The following is a 19417-nucleotide window of genomic DNA, read 5'->3' as shown; positions in this document are numbered from 1 at the left end:
GCCACACCCAGGTGTCTGTGATGAGGGTGATCTCTGTGAGCTGGAGCTGTGCATTTAATTTATTTTATACTTTTAATTCGCTCAGAGTGAATTTTAATAATTGAAATAATTTAAAATATTAAAAAATATTTTCTATTTTTAATTCACTTAAATGTGAATTCCTGATGTGCTGAGGTGCAGGTGGAAGGTGTCACAGCACTCCCTCTGCTTCTAAATTCTCATTATTCCCATTATATCCCGTTATTTCCCATTTTATATCATTATTTCCTATTATATATCAATATTTCCCATTATATTCTCGTATTTCCAATGGGGGATGGATAATTAGTGATTTTAGAGATCCTAATTAGGGATCTTTGCTGTTCTGGGCCGTGTCACCTCTGTCACCTCCTCCCTCACACACTCATTTCCGTGTAGGAATTGCAGCTTTTTGGTTGGAATCCAATTTATTCAATCCAATTTATTCAATTAAATTTATTCAATTAAATTTAATTGATTCAATAAAATTTAATTTATTCCATCAAACTCTGAACTAATTGATGTGGAATTAAATGCGGCCCAGTGCCTCTATTGGCCGCGTTTCTCGCTGCCCAGGCCCATCCCGCGGGTTCATTAACGCCCCTCAGCGCGGCCGTTCTGACGGGCGGGGCTCAATTAACGCCTCATTAACGATTTGCGTTAATTAGGGCTCCGTGAGGCGGCGGTGACGTCATCGGCGCGCGGCGGCGGGCGGAAGTGACGCGTGACCCGCGCGCGGCTGCTCGGAGTCCCCGGTGGCGGCGGCGGTGAGCGGGGCCGGGGGCGCTGAGGGGAAACCGGGGGGGAGCGGGGCTCTGAGGGGAAACCGGGGCTCTGAGGGGAAACCGGGGGGACAGCGGGGCTCTGAGGGGAAACCGGGGCTCTGAGGGGAAACCGGGGGGGACAGCGGGGCTCTGAGGGGAAACCGGGGCTCTGAGGGGAAACCGGAGGGGAAACCGGGGGGACAGCGGGGCTCTGAGGGGAAACCGGGGGCACAGCGGGGCTCTGAGGGGAAACCGGGGCTCTGAGGGGAAACCGGAGGGGAAACCGGGGGGACAGCGGGGCTCTGAGGGGAAACCGGGGGGACAGCGGCGGGTCTGAAGGCACACCGGGGCTCCGAGGGAACATTGGGGCGGCACCGGGGGCTCTGAGGGGACACCCGGGGCTCTGAGGGGACACCGCGGTCTCTGAGGGGATACCGGGGGCTCTGAAGGGACACCGGGGGTTTTGAGGGGAGGTTTATGCCCAAGAAGGAGACTGAGGAGTCTCTTTTTGCTTTATTCCAATAAAGGTAGAGGCCATGGGGCATCCCCTGGGGTCTCTCCAATTTTTGGAGGAGCCCGCCTCCTTTTTATCCCAATTTCCCTTCTCTCATTCCCCATTTCTGAGGTGCTTGAGAGGTTCAGACTTCCCGATACACCTGATACTTAAGATTTCCCTCTAATGTGCAGCCCTCCCTTTTAATTTTTAATTCTTACAGAATTTAGGTGTTTTTCTTCCCCATTGTTTCTTTCATCTTGCGATATCCAGTTTCATTTATCAGCAAACCTGAAGTTTATTTGTAAAATCAGGTATCATTTTCCATTCATCAATCAGTGGAATCCTTCCCCTTGTTTCTTTTCTCTCCCAGTGCTGGTTTTAGCCACCAGCAGCCCCACAGCTGGTTTGGAAAGACAAATCCACCATTCCTTTTAGGTGCTTGGGGTATTCCACAAATCGAACCCCTGCTGCAAATTTTTGCTGTTTATAAATCTCAATAATATATACATATGTATATATATGCTATGTCACTTATATATATATATATATATATATATAGTTACATATATATAGACACACACACACACACATATATATATATAAGTGACATAGTACTCTTGTTAATTAATATTCTGCCTTCTGTGTGTTAATTATTCTTCCACTTCTCATGCTAATTAGTGCCTTTCTCTGTGGTTGTGCTGGAATTACCTTTTCCTCAGTGACTGCTGATTTCAGCACAGTTGGCTTCATTATTTTCTTCCTTATCTCAGGAGTTTTGCCATAAATCCTGCATTCTTTTTTTCCACAGCTTTATTACCTCAGGTCATTATTAAATAATGGGCATAAATTGGTTTTCTTGCCCTCCAGCAGCTCCCTGAGCTCTTACAGAGTCTTTCTTTGGGTGTAAAACAAACATTTTTGGTCCACCATAAATCAGCTCTATCATGGCTTTACTCTAAAACAAAACATTAAATAAACGGGTGTGAAAGAGATTTGTTTCTATTTATTTGTGGGGTTTTTCAATGTCTCCTTCTTTTGCAGAGGGTGTTTTTTGGAACTCCAATGGGTGATGAAAAGGATTCTTGGAAGGTGAAGACTTTAGATGAGATTCTCCAGGAGAAGAAACGAAGGAAGGAGCAAGAGGAGAAGGCAGAGATCAAACGTATGAAAAATGTAAGCTGCACTTTGGGACTCATTTAATTAAATTATTTACTTGATTAATAGAAAACTGCATTTTAATGGGGTGCACTGCCTGTATCCTGATTTTCTGGTGATTTTTTCTGATGCTCTGTCAGCTGGTTTTTTCTGTGTGGTCTCTAATTCCAAAGTTTTACAAAAATATGAAGCTTTGTGAAGATTTCATTGCTCTTGCATGATATACTGTGATTTCTTATTGGTCAGAAAAGATGAATAAATTAATGCAACTAATAATTTAAATGTAGATAATGATATATAAATTATATACAATAATTAATGTTTAAATGAAATTAATTTAAAATAAAATAGATAAATAAATAAAAATAAATAATCAGCTGGGGCCTGCAGTTCAAGGAACAATTTTTAAAGGTTTTGTAGAAGAATGGGTTAAAATTGTGGGTTTGGGATAAAATTTATCTTGCTGTTTGGTTATTGGTCAGAAAAGTTATTATTTTGTTATTGGTCAGAAAAGAGAAATAAATTAATGCAATTAATGATTTAAATAATTATATGCAATAATTAATGTCTAAATAAATAAGATATATAAATATATATAAAAATAATCAACTGGGGCCTGCAGTTCAAGGAACAATTTTTAAAGGTTTTATAGAAGAATGGGTTAAAATTCGGGGTTTGGAATCACTTTTCTGTTGCTATTTAGTTTTGTTCAGCTGTGTGCAAAATAATTATTGCAGAAAATACCACACAATAATTATTGCACTCCTCCTCATTGTTTAATTTTATCTAATTTTGTCAAATTAATGCACTTCAGCCCAAAGTGCTGCTGTCACAAATCAGTGAGTTCATAGGGGTGACCAATCCAGGCTGAATTTTTGGGCCAGCAGAGGAAGATTTCAGTTATATTTTGTTTTCACTTTGAGCCATACAAATAAACAGATTTTTCCCTGTTGCCTCAGTCAGATGACAGGGACTCCAAGAGGGATTCTCTTGAGGAGGGGGAGCTGAGAGACCATCGCATGGAAATCACCATCAGGAACTCACCCTACAGGAGGGAAGACTCCATGGAAGACAGGTGAGGGTGAGGAAATAAAAAGAGGGAAAAATTCCTGAAATTTACCTTTCAAATCCTTAAATTAACCTTTCAATGTCCTGAGAAAAGGTTTCAAATATCCGAAGGGAAAATCAAATTTTAGAAGGGAAAATCCTTTGTGTAGCACACACTTGTGAAGCACTGGTTAAGATTTAACCAGATTTAACCCATTTAAGTGTTGTGTTCCAGTTTGGATTTATTGTGGAAACTCAAAATAAAATGGGAATCTTTTTCCAAGCAAGGAGACCAATTTAAGTGTTGTGTTCCAGTTTGGATTTATTGTGGAAACCCAAAACAAACCAGGAATCTTTTCCAGCCAAGGAAATGTGTGGATTTCCCCTGTCCCCTCCCTGAGTTCATTCCTGTCCTGCCTTCCAGGGGAGAAGAAGATGATTCCTTGGCCATCAAACCCCCCCAGCAAATGTCCAGGAAAGAGAAAACCCATCACAGGAAGGATGAGAAGAGGAAAGAGAAACGCAGGCACAGGAGCCACTCTGCAGAAGGTGATTCTGGGAGTAGAATAAATAAAATAACTCAGGCTGGGGGAAACCCAGCAGCTGGATAGACAGAGGAATTTAAATTGTTTATTTCTTTGGCTGTTTTGGTGCCCTCAGGGGACTGACAGGGGTGTGAGCGTGGTCAGAGGACAGAAATCACTTTGGGACAGGGACTCTGAGGTCACTTTTACTCCTTGAAGCCTGATAAGATTCTCTCTGGCTTCACGAGTGAAAGATCTCTGATCTTTGTACCTGCTAAGGAGAAAATATCATTTCTAGAGACATTTCCATTGTCAATAAGAACCATATTTTAACTTTAATACAAGTACTCTTTCTGGCTTCACTGAGTGAAAGAACTCTGATCTTTGTACCTGCTAAGGAAAAAAAGTATCATTTCTAGAGACAGTCCCATTGTCTTCCTATCAATAACAGCCATTTTTTACTTTATTACAAGTATATTCTCTTTGACTTCACTGAGTGAAAGATCTCTGATCTTTGTACCTGCCAAGGGAAAAAAATATCCTTTCTAGAAATATTCCCCTTGTCTTCCTGTCAATAACAACCATTTTTTTATTTTAATTCAGATATTCTCTTTGGCTTCACTGAGTGAAAGATCTCTGATCTTTGTACCTGCCAAGAAAAAATAAATATCCTTTCTAGAGTCATTGCCATTAATAACAACCATTTTTTACTTTAATAAAATAATCATGCAAAATATGACTTACAGACTTCGGGCTTCCAACCCCCTTTCAGAACAGGAATTTCTGCGTTAAGAAAATTTAAGAAAACAACAGAGCTCATGGCAATGGTTCTCATCAGTTTCACCCCCTGAGCTTTGCTTTCGGTGATTATTTGGAGCAGTAACACTCAGAAATTGATTTGTGTTTGTTGTTGAAGGGAAATTGAAATGAATTTGTGTTTGTTGAAGGGAAACACGCCAGAGTGAAGGAGAAGGAGCGGGAGCACGAGCGTAGGAAGAGACACAGAGAGGAGCAGGACAAAGCCCGGCGGGAATGGGAGAGACAGAAACGGAGAGAGATGGCAAGGGAACATTCCAGAAGGGAGAGGTACACTCACCCCTGCCCTCCCCACACCTGCCTGCTCTGGGCGTGGGGAAACAACCAAAAAAATCCACTTTGTTCTCCACTTAATTATTTTTAAATGCTTCATTACTGTGGGTATTCACTGGAATAAAAATATGAACCTTTGTGAAGATTTCATTGCTCTTGCATGATAGACTGTGATTTCTTATAGGTCAGAAAAGATGAATAAATTAATGCAATTAATAATTTAAATTTAGATAATTATATATAATTATATACAATAATTAATGTTTAAATGAAATTAATTTTAAATAAAATAAAATGTATAAATAAAAATAATCAACTGAGGCTTGCAGTTCAAGGAACAATTTTTAAAGATTTTATAGAAGAAGGGGTTAAAATCATGGGTTTGGAATCACTTTTATCTTGGTGTTCGGTTATTGGTCAAAAGTTATTATTTAGTTATTGGTCAGAAAAAGATAAATTAATGTAGTTAATTTAAATTTAGATAATTATATATAGTTATATACAATAATTAATTTTTAAAGAAATCAGATACATTAATTTTAAATAAATAAAAAGATTGGATGGTCTTAGGGGTTTTTCCAACCTAAAAAATAAGTACAAAGCAGATTTTCACTGGGGATTAATTACCTGGATTATCATGGGATTAATTAACTGAACTGGCTTAATTTTTGCTTAAATCCTGGTAGGGTGGAGAAATGCTGGTCTGGATCTTTTAAACCTGTTTTTTAAGGGATCACCTGAAAAACTCCACCTGTTTCTGACTGCAGATGTTGAGAAGGAAATTGAGTTCAGTGGTTTGATGCTGCAAACCAATTTTCCTTCTCTTCACCAGCTGAATTTATAACAAACAAAAATTATTTAACCAGATTGAACCAATTTTCAGATTTAACCAGTTGTCCTTCTCTTCACCAGCTGAATTTATAACAAAAATTATTTTCCAGAGATCGTTTGGAGCAACTGGAGAGAGAAAGGGAAAGGAAAATCCGGGAGCAGCAGAAGGAGCAGCGAGAGCAAAAGGAGAGGGAGAGGAGAGCTGAGGAGAGGAGGAAGGAGAGGGAAGCCAGGAGAGAAGGTGACTCCCTCTGCATAAATCAGATTTACTAGCACTTTCCTACCTGTTTACACACTGCTGAATGGAGGGGTAGAAATGTTTTTTATTAAAGCAGCACCAGAATTTAAGAAATAATAAAGTGGGGAGGGTCTGGCATGGGAGGGGAAAGGAAATTCAAGTTTTATTTGGGGAGATAAAATGATGTGATGATGTTATGGGCCTTGAATATCCTGAGAAGTTGGTCAGTGAGTCCTTGCCTCTCCCTGTCAGGGAGATTTCCTATAAACACAGGATTTCTGAGGGGGAGATTTCCTATAAAAACAGGATTTCTGAGGGGAAAATTTCCCATAAACACAGGATTTCTGAGGGGAAAATTTCCTATAAAAACAGGATTTCTGAGGGGAAAATTTCCTATAAAAACAGGATTTCTGAGGGGGAGATTTCCTATAAACACAGGATTTCTGAGGGGGAGATTTCCTATAAACACAGGATTTCTGAGGGGAAAATTTCCCATAAAAGCAGGATTTCTGAGGGGGAGATTTCCCATAAAAGCAGGATTTCTGAGGGGAGATTTCCCATAAAAACAGGATTTCTGAGGGGGAGATTTCCCATAAAAGCAGGATTTCTGAGGGGGAGATTTCCCATAAAAAGAGGATTTCTGGAGGTGCCACTGTGTTCAGTGGTTCTGAACTCTTTGGCTGAGCCTAACTCAGTTTGATAGAGGTTGAAACATCAAAATTCAATGTTTTAGGGATTTGGGGGAATAAATTGCAAAGGGGGAGAGGTCATGTAAGTACTCCAGGCATGGCAAATGCTGCACTGGGAGTCAGGTGGGATTTTCTGGTGCCTGAAGAGTTTAAGTTTTGCACTTTTTGCATGTTGGGTGTTTGCAATCTCAGATCATTTTTGGTTCAAGGATCTCTGGCCCAGCTTTCAGAGGTAAAAATCAGAGCCCATTCCTGTGATCAGGTGACAGAGAATATTCAAGCATAGCAAAACAATTCATATTTTTTGCTTTCTCTTTCTTGCTCAGCTCATACCAAACAGCTCCTTTTTGTGCTTGGCTTTATGCTGATAGTGCTCAATCTGTGTAACTTTTAATTTCATTGATTTTATTGTTCTGAATGTTCTGTCAGCTCCTTCTAAACCTCAGCTGGTTTGATTCTTTTACATATTTTCCACTTCTTTCTCTGGCATTAATGCTTTAGAATCAGGGTTTTCATTGTGTAACATACAGGGCAGCTTGCTTCTGTTTTTAAGTGTGGCAGCAGCTTTCTCTAAGCAGTACAAACCTATATTTTATTTGAGATCAATCAAAACCCTTCATTCTCCCAGAAAGAAGAGTTAAATACTGATTTAATACTTAATATAATATAATATACTTAAGTTTAATACTTAAATTTAATACTTAAATACTGATTTAAGTAGGTTCCTCTCCCATTCTTCCCCATTACCCTGTTAAAAAATAATTAAAACATTCCAATCAGGTGGCTGTGGCAGACAGGACAACTCTAACTAGGCAGATGTAACAATTTCTTGTGGTTTTGTTTTCCCTAGTTTCTGCACACCATAGAACAGTGAGGGAAGAATATGGAGACAAAGTAAAAATGAGACCCTGGAGTCGCAGCCCCTTGCGCCAGCAGAGAGACAAGCTTGAGCAAGGAGAGAGCAGGAAACCAGGTAGCATCTGCCACTCTACACTGTCTTGGGGGACAGCTGGGGTAAAAAATCAAATTCAATCCAATTCAATTCATTTTTAGTCTCAAACAAACATCCCAGGTGCTCAGTTCCAGCTCAGCCCCAGCGGCGTAAATCTGGAATCCTCACCAAGGTCTCTTTCCTGAAGCTGTGCTGGTTTTGCAGGACATGCACAAGTGATAAATGGAATATTTAGGGGTAGGAGTAGCAATTGGAAAAGGTTCTAAATGAGTTACCCCCTTTCAGTGGTGAAAGAAGCAGCTGACTGAATTTTTAAAATCCTGCAGTTGAATTGCCTTGCAGGTTAAAAAGGGATTGGTTACTCCAGCTCCAGATGGATTTGGGGTTAGGAGCTAAATTACCTTGAAAAGTGACCTCAGTGAGCATCACTGATTCTGTCATCTTGTAGAATAATTAGATACTGAAGGCAGAGTTCTGCTTAGATGGGGAATTTTGTTATACAAGCCAGAAAATGATCCCACCTGAAGGTTCTTGGAGTAGGGAATTTGCACAAGTGACACAAAAATGCCTTTGTTTGAGGGAGGAAAGCTCTGATATGTGCAGCTGTGAAAAGAAGTGGAGGCACCCAGGGCAGGATGGAATCAGATGGAATTTTTTGTAGAGATGGAATTCCAGGTAGAGGCACCCAGAGGAGGATGGAATCAGCTGGAATTCCAAATGTAGGCACCCAAAGTGGGATGGAATCAGCTGGAGTTAATTGTAGAGATTGAATTCCAGGTGGAGACACTCAGAGCAGGATGGAATCAGCTGGAATTCCACCCAGAGCAGGATGAAATCAGCTGCAATTCCAGGTGCAGGCAGCAAGGCCTGGGAAGCTCCTGCCCCATCAACCAGCAGGGATTTTTCATGGTGATCACTGGAGCAGTGAGCACTGACAGTAACCAGTGTGCAGGGACCTGTCCTGGTGATTTTTGTCACCATGGTGCTTTTTCCCCATTTTTCCCCTGTTTTAATTCATCTTAGGAACACCTCATGTTTAAAAATCAGGTCAATGTTCCATATTTTTGGTTGTTAAGCCTACACCACTACAATTCAGAAAAGCTGTTTGTCATTGAGCAGAGTGTGAAATGATTATTATTTATTTTTTTAGTGCTGTGAATTTCCAGTACTGAATACTCAGCACTGATTTAATGCCAGCAGAAAGTGAAGCAGGGAATTCAGAGGCTTGGAAATGATACTCAATTAGCACTGTGCTTTTAATTTTTGTGGTTTCAGCAGTAAAAGAAGAGAAACCAGAAGAGAGGGATCCTCTGTCAGACTTGCAGGACATCAGTGACAGTGAGAGAAAAACCAGCTCAGCAGAGTCTTCCTCAGGTGATGAAATGCAATTTAGGAGCTGTAATTAATTGTAGAGATGTAATTAATTTCACTGTGAGTGTTAATGCCTGATTATTCCTGGACAGAATCTGGATCAGGCTCAGAAGAGGAGGAGGAAGAGTCCAGCAGTGAAGGCTCTGAGGAGGAGGGAGAGGAAGAGGAGGAGGAGGAGGAGGAGACAGGAAGCAATTCTGAGGAGGTGTCTGAGCAATCAGCAGGTGAGGATTCCACCAAGGGCTGCCTGATTTTCTTTATTTTCTTTATTTTCCTCATGCCGTGCTGCTTTATTTGAACATTTTCCTTTTCTCTTAGTCTAGGCTAGGCTGAGACCTCACAGGTCAAGATAACTAAAAAGAAAACCCCCAAGTCCAAGTCCCATTCTGTCCTTTTGGTAGAGGTAATACCAATTCTTATCTAAGGAGCCAGAGCAGAAACCTGAGAGCCATTTCTGTCAGAGGTTCAGGTGGTTCTGTGGCATCAAATACTCTGCAGAGCACAATTTGCACTTTGGGGGGTGGTGAAATCCAAATGTCTTTGGCATTTTGTGTTATCTTCATTCATTTGGAAAAAACTTCTGAAATTTGCAGCAGAAAATAATTCAAAGTTCAGTAGTTCAGTAAAGAAGTCTGAGTGCAGCTGTTCTTGTCATTAATTAGTAAAGGTACCAAGAGCAGGCTCTGATTGATGGCTGGGTGTTTTTCTTTAAAATAATTACAATTAATCAGGAAATATTAATAATGTATTTACCTGCCCACCTCCCAATTCCCAGAGAATTGGTAAAAGTTGTGTTCCCTGTTGGAAGTGAACAGAATTTCTTGTTCATGGCAGTGCAGAGGCCTGGTGAGGTGGGAGAGGATTCCAGCAGGGATTTCCTCCCAGGGAGCTGCAGAAATTTGGATTTTTCCAACCAAACTTGGTTCTGTTTTGCAGAGGAGGTGAGCGAGGAGGAAATGAGCGAAGAGGAGGAACGGGAGAATGGAAACCACATCCCAGTTGGTACAATGCAAATATTGAATGTTTTAAAGAAGTGTTTGCCTGAGTTTTTGCAGCTAGATAAATCTATTTCTAAAAATACTTAAAATATCAAAATGCTATTCTCATGTCAAACTCAGAAATTCCTTGAAATCTGAAAATCTACTCCAAGCTTTGTGTTTAGAGGGAATCAGTCTAATGAGCTGATGTTTCCTTCTCTTTCATTTCTTTTGTCTTCTCATCAAAATCAGAGAATGAGACCCAAAATGGGAATGAGAATCTTGGGTCAATTTTATCTTCCATTCTGGTGAAAAGATTTCTTTTTCTGACCTGCTGCATTAACACTGGAATCAAAATCAGAGAATGAGACCCAGAGTGAGAATGAGAATCTTGGGTCAATTTTCTCTTCAATTCTAGTGTGAATTTATTTTTCTGACCTGGAAACTGTAGGTGAATTCCTGAAAGCCAAGAGGAGAAATTTGCCTTCTCCACCATCCTCTGCCACGCTGTGCTCAATGTCACCACCTTGATTTCCCTAAATAAATGAAGGATTAAGTTTATTTAATCCTCACAGCTCCTCTTTCCACCACTGATTCTGACTTTTGAAGTTCCAGAGTCGAGGTTTGACCGGGATTCTGCGGGGAGTGAGGTGGAGGAGGAGGAGGTGGGGGAAGGCTCCCCTCATTCCAATGCCATGACAGAAGGGGAGTACATTCCTGACTCTCCAGCTTCCTCCCCCATCGAGCTGAAACAGGAGCTTCCCAAATATCTTCCTGCCCTGCAGGTAGGGAATCACCCTCTCCAATATTTTTGATATCATTGAGATCTGTTATCTTGTTGCTGCTATCTGAAAATAGATCCTTGTGAGAGGAGAGTTCTGTTATCACAAAGAGAAACTGGTCATTCTTTATGTAGCCAACAGCAAAGTGTAAAAATACTAATAAAAATCAGATTTTTACTAATTAATTATGTGAAAGGTGCTGAATTGCTGCCTTTGTGCAAAAGTGAATGGAATAATTGAATTAATCTGCTGAAACACAGGATTCCTTTAGAAACTCCATGAAAAACAAACCCCAAAGACACCTTTCTCATATGGTTTATATCTGAATTCTTCTGCTGAATTTTAACTGTGAAGCTGCTGAAGTTGTTATAAAAGCAAAACCTTCCCCAGATGCTGGAGGAGTAAATTTTGTCTCTGATTTTCAGGGATGTCGCAGCGTGGAGGAATTCCAGTGTTTGAACAGGATTGAGGAGGGAACCTATGGAGTGGTGTACAGGGCAAAGGACAAAAAGACTGGTGGGTATCAGAGCCCTCCTCTTCCTCAGGGTGTTTATTTAGGGCTGGAAATTATTATTTTGCATTTTTTAGTGATGAACAAAATATATTTAAAATACTTCTTTACCAGCAATATTTCTTTACTTGCTCATTTTCAAGGCAGAACAGCGCAGATAATTAAATACTTAATCAGTGAGACAGCACCTGGTAATGTGAATTATTAACTGTGTGATGGGAAATGTGTTTCCTTTACAGATGAAATCGTGGCTCTGAAGAGACTGAAAATGGAAAAGGAGAAGGAAGGTTTCCCCATTACTTCTCTGAGAGAAATAAATACAATTCTGAAAGCTCAGCACCTGAATATTGTCACTGTCAGAGTAAGGCTGCAATCTTTTATGTCTTTCATTTTGTTGAAATATTCCTCTTGGCTTTTAAATATAAAAATACCAGCAACCCTGGCAGATCTTGCTGTTGTGAACAGTTGTGTGCTGCTCACAAGGCACAATCTGATATTTTACCATAAAAAGAGCAATTTTTTTAATAGAAAAAATACAATTTTTAAGGATTTTTCCAATGGCAGCCTCCATCCTCTTTCCAGTACATTCCTAAAATACATTTTGGATGCTTTTTAAACACCATATGTAAGTTTTGCTCATCTGGTTGTGTGTTGCAGGAGATTGTTGTGGGCAGCAACATGGATAAAATCTATATTGTGATGAATTATGTGGAGCACGACCTCAAGAGCCTGATGGAAACCATGAAACAGCCTTTCCTGCCAGGTGCTGGCATCTCAGAGCTGCACAGGGGCCAGCACAAATGGCCCTGCTGGCTCTGGGCACTGCCATGTGTTGCTTTGCAATGTCCTGTGTTCCTTGGAACTGACATTTCCTGCATTTTTCTGTTTGTTCTCCAAAACCTGACCCAAGTTAAGGTGTTGGCTGAGCCTCGTGCTGGTGATGAATCCAGTTTGTGTTTGGGGTGGAAGTGGGGGAGTTTCACCTGTGCTGAGCTGGAAAATAACACTGGGCTTTAATTTTGGCTGCTTCCCATGAGAGACAATAATTTCTGAGCATAATTTGGATGAATTCCAGCTGCCCAAATGAATTTTGCTGTTCTGTGACACATTTTTATAGTGCAGGCCCTACTGTGCTTTAACTAGACACTCCTTCCTGCCCTCCAAACAAACAAAACACAAATTCAAGGTAGATTTATTTTTTTCAATGCATTTTTTATCATTTATTTATTTTCTTCAATGCATTTTTTATCATTTATTTCTTTATTTTTTTATCATTGCAGGAGAAGTGAAGACTTTGATGATTCAGTTACTACGAGGGGTCAAACACCTCCACGACAACTGGATCCTTCACAGAGACTTGAAAACTTCCAACCTGCTGCTCAGTCATTCAGGCATTTTAAAAGTAAGAATTTGGAAGAAATGAGGAAATCAGGACAAATTCTGTGCTGCAGAGTTGTAGCTGTGCCCAAAGTTGTGTGCAGTGGCATTGATGGTGAATGAGCAGTGCTGGAAATGTTGTTTGTTTTCCTGTCAGGTTGGAGATTTTGGCTTGGCCAGGGAATATGGGTCCCCCCTGAAGCCCTACACCCCTGTGGTGGTGACCCTGTGGTACAGAGCTCCTGAGCTGCTGCTGGGAGCCAAGGTGAGCTCCTCTTCTTCCTCTGGTTGCATTTAAAAAACACCTGGCTGGACTTTATAAATCATTATCAATGTGTGAGCAATTAATTATATTGATTCATAGCTGAAAATCCTGATTATTCTATCATCATCATCATTATTATCACTGTTATTATCACTATCATCCTATCATCCTATATCACTATCATCCATAAATATATAAATTATTATATAATTTAGTATTCTACATTATTTATATTATTGTTGTATGTCTTCATGTATGTAATTATTATATATTATTAAATATGTAATATATTATTATAATATTATTTTATTCCATAATCTTATAATATATTATTATATCTTTTTCCTTATAATGGAAATATTGTATATTATATTATTAGATATATTATATGGTTATATATTATAGATTATAGATTTATTGTTATTATCACTATTGTATAATTTATTATTCTATACAATTATATATTATTATTGTATATTTTAAATGTTATGATTATTATATATTATTAGATATATAATCTATTATAATATTTTTCTTATATAATTTTATTATATAAAATTATATATTTTTCCTAATAATGGAAATATTATATTATTATGTATTGCACTATTTATTTATTTATTTACTTACTTACTTACTTACTTATTTATCCTCCTAATGACATCTCAAACCCTTCCACCCTTCCCCCACAGAGGGAGGGTGGGTGGCAGATGGATTTTGTTCCTTGGAAAGCTGATGTGCTCAGTGCTGATGGATTGTGGCAAAATGTCACTTTTGGCAGCTGGATATTAAATGCCTTTTTAAATTAGTCTAAAACCTGTGACATCTGAGAGCAGAATTATTCTAGAATGTTCCCTGCTGGTAGCTGAAATCTGGGTGAATTCAGGGTTCTGTAGGGCTGCAGTGCCAAGAGCCCTGTCAGAAAAAAATTCTGATTTTTCAGCTGTGCTGCTTTGTTTGAGAGTGGAAAAGAGAGGCATCCGTGTGGAGACTTTCGCCTTTCATCCTGATAGATTTGTGTACAAGGGTATTGCTCATAATTCATCATTAGAAATCTGAAATAATTACAGTGAGATATTGAGAGAATAATCAAGACCTGGCCCTTGGGTGTGGGACTGGTTGTGTGTGTTCTGCTCAAAAAAAAAAAACCCAAATAAACCCCCAGAAACCACAACATCCCTCCAAACAACTCAGTGAAAAATCTTCCTGATTTTTCTGAGCTGTAATTTGATTTCCCTTCTTCCCAGGAATATTCCACAGCCATAGACATGTGGTCAGTGGGGTGCATTTTTGGGGAGCTGCTGACACAGAAGCCGCTGTTCCCAGGGAAGTCAGAGATCGACCAGATTAACAAAGTTTTTAAGGTAATTTTGAAAATATTTTGGGATTTTAACTGATTCTAGAAACAGGAGCATTGGTGTAGTGCTTGTTGTTCTTTAACAGAGATTCAGCCTCAATAAAAAGTTATTTAATAAAAAGTTCTTTAATCTGCTTTACCACACTTTGAGCAGGCTGAGACCGTGATTTGTTTAGTGTTTTCATGGGGAATTGGGATCCTTCCCAACTCCTCATGAATAAATAAATAAAGGATTGCACTCTGAGTTTATTAAAGGGATATTTGAATTTTCATTTGCAGGATCTGGGCACTCCCAGTGAAAAGATCTGGCCAGGTTACAACGAGCTGCCAGCAGTGAAGAAAATGACCTTCACAGAGTATCCCTACAACAACCTGCGCAAGAGATTCGGGGCTCTGCTCTCCGACCAGGGCTTCGACCTCATGAACAAGTGGGTGCCAAATTCCAGGGATCCCTGGGAATTCCTGGGCAGGAAACCAATTTTCTGTGTTGTGACAGGTTTATAAAATCATGCCCAGGTTGTGTGGTTAACACTGTGTTACAGGAGTAGCTGATGTGTTAGGAGAATGACTAAAATCTCTCTTGAAATAGCAAAAATTGTAAATATTCTGATGGAATTACCCTGGATGCCTTTGGAGCTTTATATTTCTATCCAAGGGTATTGATTTGGTATCATTTTATTACTGGGTACGGGGTATAATAGAATTATACCCAATAATAGAATGTCTAAAATCTCTCTTAAAATAGCAAAAATTGTAAATATTTTAGAATAATTACCCTGGGTCCCTTTGGAGCTTTATCTGTCTATCCAAGGGTATTGGTATAATTCTATAAATTTGGTATCATTTTATTACTGGGTGTTGGGTGTGATTCTATTACTTTGGTATAATTTTATTACTGGGTATTAGGAATAATTCTATTAATTTGGTACCATTTTATTACTGGACATTGGATATAATTCTATTATTTTAGTATCATTTTGTTACTGCATATTGGGTGTAATTCTATTACTTTGGCATCATTTTATTACTAGAAATTTTGTATTAATTTGGTATAATTTTATTACTGGGTATAATTCTATTACTTTGGTATAATTTTATTACTGGGTATTGGGTATAATTCTATTAATTTGGTACATTTTATTACTGGACATTGGGTATTAATTTGGTGTAATTCGATTACAGGACATTGGGTATAATTCTGTTCATTTGGTATCATTTTATTACTGGACATTTTGTATTAAGTTAGTATCATTCCTGGGTACTGGGTATAATTCTATTACTAAGTATTGGTATAATTCTATTAAAATGATACCAAAGCAATAGAATTATACCAATAGCTGCTCACAGAATTCCACCAAATCAATAGAATTCCACCCAACACCTGTAACAGAATCACCCCAATACCCAGTGCCACAATTCTGCTGAACATCCCAAAACCCTCCAGAGCATTCCTGACAGTTTTGGGGGGTTAAAATCTCCTTTTCCTGCGTCCTTGGCAGTTTCCTGACGTACTACCCGGCGCGGCGCATCACGGCCGAGGACGGGCTGAAGCACGAGTACTTCAGGGAGACCCCGCTGCCCATCGACCCCTCCATGTTCCCCACCTGGCCAGCCAAGAGCGAGCAGCAGAGGGTCAAGAGGGGCACCAGCCCCCGGCCCCCCGAGGGAGGGCTGGGCTACAGCCAGCTGGTGAGTGTGGGTGTGACACAGGGCTACAGCCAGCTGGTGAGTGTGGGTGTGACACAGAGCTACAGCCAGCTGGTGAGTGTGGGTGTGACACAGGGCTACAGCCAGCTGTGAGTGTGGGTGTGACACAGGGCTACAGCCAGCTGTGAGTGTGGCACAGGGGCTACAGCCAGCTGTGAGTGTGGGTGTGAAACAGGGCTACAGCCAGCTGTGAGTGTGGCACAGGGCTACAGCCAGCTGTGAGTGTGGGTGTGAAACAGGGCTACAGCCAGCTGTGAGTGTGGCACAGGGGCTACAGCCAGCTGTGAGTGTGGGTGTGAAACAGGGCTACAGCCAGCTGTGAGTGTGGGTGTGACACAGGGCTGGGATACAGCCAGCTGGTGAGTGTGGGTGTGACACAGGGCTACAGCCAGCTGTGAGTGTGGGTGTGACACAGGGCTGGGATAGAGCCACTGGTGAGTGTGACACAGGGCTACAGCCAGCTGGTGAGTGTGGGTGTGACACAGGGCTACAGCCAGCTGTGAGTGTGGGTGTGACACAGGGCTGGGATAGAGCCACTGGTGAGTGTGACACAGGGCTACAGCCAGCTGTGAGTGTGGGTGTGACACAGGGCTGGGATACAGCCACTGGTGAGTGTGACACAGGGCTACAGCCAGCTGTGAGTGTGGGTGTGACACAGGGCTACAGCCAGCTGTGAGTGTGGGTGTGACACAGGGCTACAGCCAGCTGTGAGTGTGGGTGTGACACAGGGCTGGGCTACAGCCAGCTGGTGAGTGTGGGTGTGACACAGGGCTGGGATAGAGCCACTGGTGAGTGTGACACAGGGCTACAGCCAGCTGTGAGTGTGGGTGTGACACAGGGCTACAGCCAGCTGTGAGTGTGGGTGTGACACAGGGCTACAGCCAGCTGTGAGTGTGGGTGTGACACAGGGCTGGGATAGAGCCACTGGTGAGTGTGACACAGGGCTACAGCCAGCTGTGAGTGTGGGTGTGACACAGGGCTACAGCCAGCTGTGAGTGTGGGTGTGACACAGGGCTACAGCCAGCTGTGAGTGTGGGTGTGACACAGGGCTGGGATACAGCCAGCTGGTGAGTGTGGGTGTGACACAGGGCTACAGCCAGCTGTGAGTGTGGGTGTGACACAGGGCTGGGATAGAGCCACTGGTGAGTGTGACACAGGGCTACAGCCAGCTGGTGAGTGTGGGTGTGACACAGGGCTACAGCCAGCTGTGAGTGTGGGTGTGACACAGGGCTGGGATAGAGCCACTGGTGAGTGTGACACAGGGCTACAGCCAGCTGTGAGTGTGGGTGTGACACAGGGCTACAGCCAGCTGGTGAGTGGGGTACAGGGCTGGGCTACAGCCAGCTGTGAGTGTGGGTGTGACACAGGGCTGGGATACAGCCACTGGTGAGTGTGACACAGGGCTACAGCCAGCTGTGAGTGTGGCACAGGGCAGGGCTTCAGCTGGGATGGGATTTGTGTGGGATCCTGAGTCCAGCTTTCCTTCCCAAAGTCAGTGCTGGTGAGGGTGGCACAGCTCCAGAGCCTTCTCTGGGGCTGGGCTTTGCTTGGGATCCTGAGATTCACCTGCACTGCCAGGGAGAGTCCAGCTTTCCTTCCCAAAGTCAGTGTGAGCTGGGCACAGCTCCAGAGCCTTCTCTGGGGCTGGGATTTGGTTGGGATCCTGAGATTCACCTGCACTGCCAGGGAGAGTCCATTTTTTTCTTTCTCATGCAGTCCAGAGTGGGTACAGAATTAGGAACACTCCAACTGCTTTTGGCAATGGCCAATTTTGAAATAGCAATATTTAAAGATTATGAATAACCTTAACTGTGACAGCACTAAATCAAACATTTATTTCTCATCTTGAGATACTTTATTTTTGCTGTTTAGAGTTTTGGAGGGGTAAGTGCAGCTGCCCAGCCCCTGCTCAGTGCCCTGTGCTTGCTTTTCACAGGGTGATGATGACCTGAAGGACACAGGTTTCCATCTGACCACCACAAACCAAGGAGCATCTGCTGCAGGACCTGGCTTCAGCCTCAAGTTTTGAACTCAACATAAAAAAGGAGAGGGGAAAAAATCCCCAAAAATCAAAAAAAAGCACCATTCATGTGAGTGGATTTGATGCCCCAGTTCTGTTCTGTGTCAGGGGCACAGATGTTTTTCCCTGTGAAAAAAACTCAAAGATTATCACAGATTCCAAGGCTCTTGTTTTATAAATCAATGTGGAGTTTAACTGCTGCATTCCATTAGAGGACTGGAGTTACCTGAAAACCCAGGATCATCACAAACTGTGACAAAGGACAACTTGAAATAATAGTCCTGGAACAGTTTCTGGTTTATTTTTTTTTTGTTGAGTTTGTTTTTTGTTTTTTTTTTTCCTTGTAAATTTGTAGAATTAAAATACATTTTCAATTGTTTAATAGTGTGAAGGATTTCATTGCTTCACATGCAGCAAAGTGGGATGTTGGTGACAGTAAAGAGAGTTTATTTTTTATTTTAAGTAATAAATTGTTTGTGTCTGAATATATTTGGGGCAAAAAGAAAAATGACAATTCTGAGGTTGTATCCTTGGAGAGGGCTGGGCTGGGTTTGATACTCCCTGACCAGAATTTTTTTTGTTTGTTCTGTAAATGTATTTACAGTGGTGCAAAACAAATTACTCTATTGTTTTATAAATCAAAAAGATTTAATATGGAGACTTGAAACTTTATTTTCTGTGAAAGTTTGGTTTTTTTATATTTTTTGCCCTTTTTCCATGCAGAGAAGACCTCAGCCTCAGTGGTTGTGCAAGGCCACATTCCAGTCCTTTCTGGGGAGAGAGGAGAGGAGGAATCCTGGTGCAATCTCATCCTCTGATTTGTGAAGCTGTCACTTTGTTTTGGGAACAGGGAGATCTGAAAACACCACATTTTCCTGCAGCCACAGCTGGGCACCAGGCCAGGCAGGGATTAACTCCAACCTTAAACATTTTATTTATCAGATTCAGCCCCTTCTGGGGAGCTTTGCTGGGGCTGGGACGTGGCTGTGCTGCACTGTGGTGAGCTGGAAAAGCAGCCTGGATGTTTTCCTGTGTTCCCTCAGCCTGAAGGAGGAACAGCTGAGCATGGCTGATTCCAGAAGCTTCCCCAGGAACCCAGGGAGGCTGTGCAGGATTAAAGCATGACCCCAGTGCATAGTTTGGCCATGACATGGAGCTGTTCCTTCCCAGCTTCCCTGCTCCAGCTCCTCTCCAGCTGGATGGGGCAGTGTCACCCCATCCTGAGGGAGGGAATCACCCCAATCCCA

At 41.5% G+C, this 19417-nt stretch overlaps 1 protein-coding gene across 5 annotated transcripts; it reads left to right on the top strand.

Moving 5' to 3' along the window:
* The first annotated feature begins 697 nt into the window (after positions 1 to 697).
* LOC134429800 (cyclin-dependent kinase 11B) lies at positions 698 to 18842 on the top strand. Of its 5 annotated transcripts, none has more exons than XM_063177159.1 (20): positions 698 to 785; positions 2320 to 2451; positions 3393 to 3508; positions 3905 to 4029; positions 4952 to 5090; positions 6035 to 6165; positions 7702 to 7824; positions 9082 to 9177; positions 9267 to 9398; positions 10111 to 10176; positions 10767 to 10936; positions 11359 to 11449; positions 11684 to 11805; positions 12102 to 12207; positions 12725 to 12846; positions 12979 to 13086; positions 14334 to 14450; positions 14723 to 14871; positions 15943 to 16132; positions 18087 to 18842. In XM_063177159.1, exons 2-20 carry the CDS (start codon positions 2341 to 2343, stop codon positions 18177 to 18179), a joined length of 2307 nt encoding a protein of 768 aa, XP_063033229.1. In that variant the 5' UTR covers positions 698 to 785; positions 2320 to 2340; the 3' UTR covers positions 18180 to 18842. The 5 variants fall into 5 exon arrangements, with proteins under 5 accessions (XP_063033229.1, XP_063033227.1, XP_063033228.1 ...); XM_063177157.1 differs by having other exon boundaries at positions 10761 to 10936; XM_063177158.1 differs by having other exon boundaries at positions 9079 to 9177.
* The last annotated feature ends 575 nt before the right edge of the window (positions 18843 to 19417 follow it).

The sequence above is a fragment of the Melospiza melodia genome, chromosome 26, assembly GCF_035770615.1.
Source record: "Melospiza melodia melodia isolate bMelMel2 chromosome 26, bMelMel2.pri, whole genome shotgun sequence".
Taxonomy (NCBI): Eukaryota; Metazoa; Chordata; class Aves; order Passeriformes; family Passerellidae; genus Melospiza; species Melospiza melodia.
This window is presented reverse-complemented; position numbering and strand designations above follow the sequence as displayed.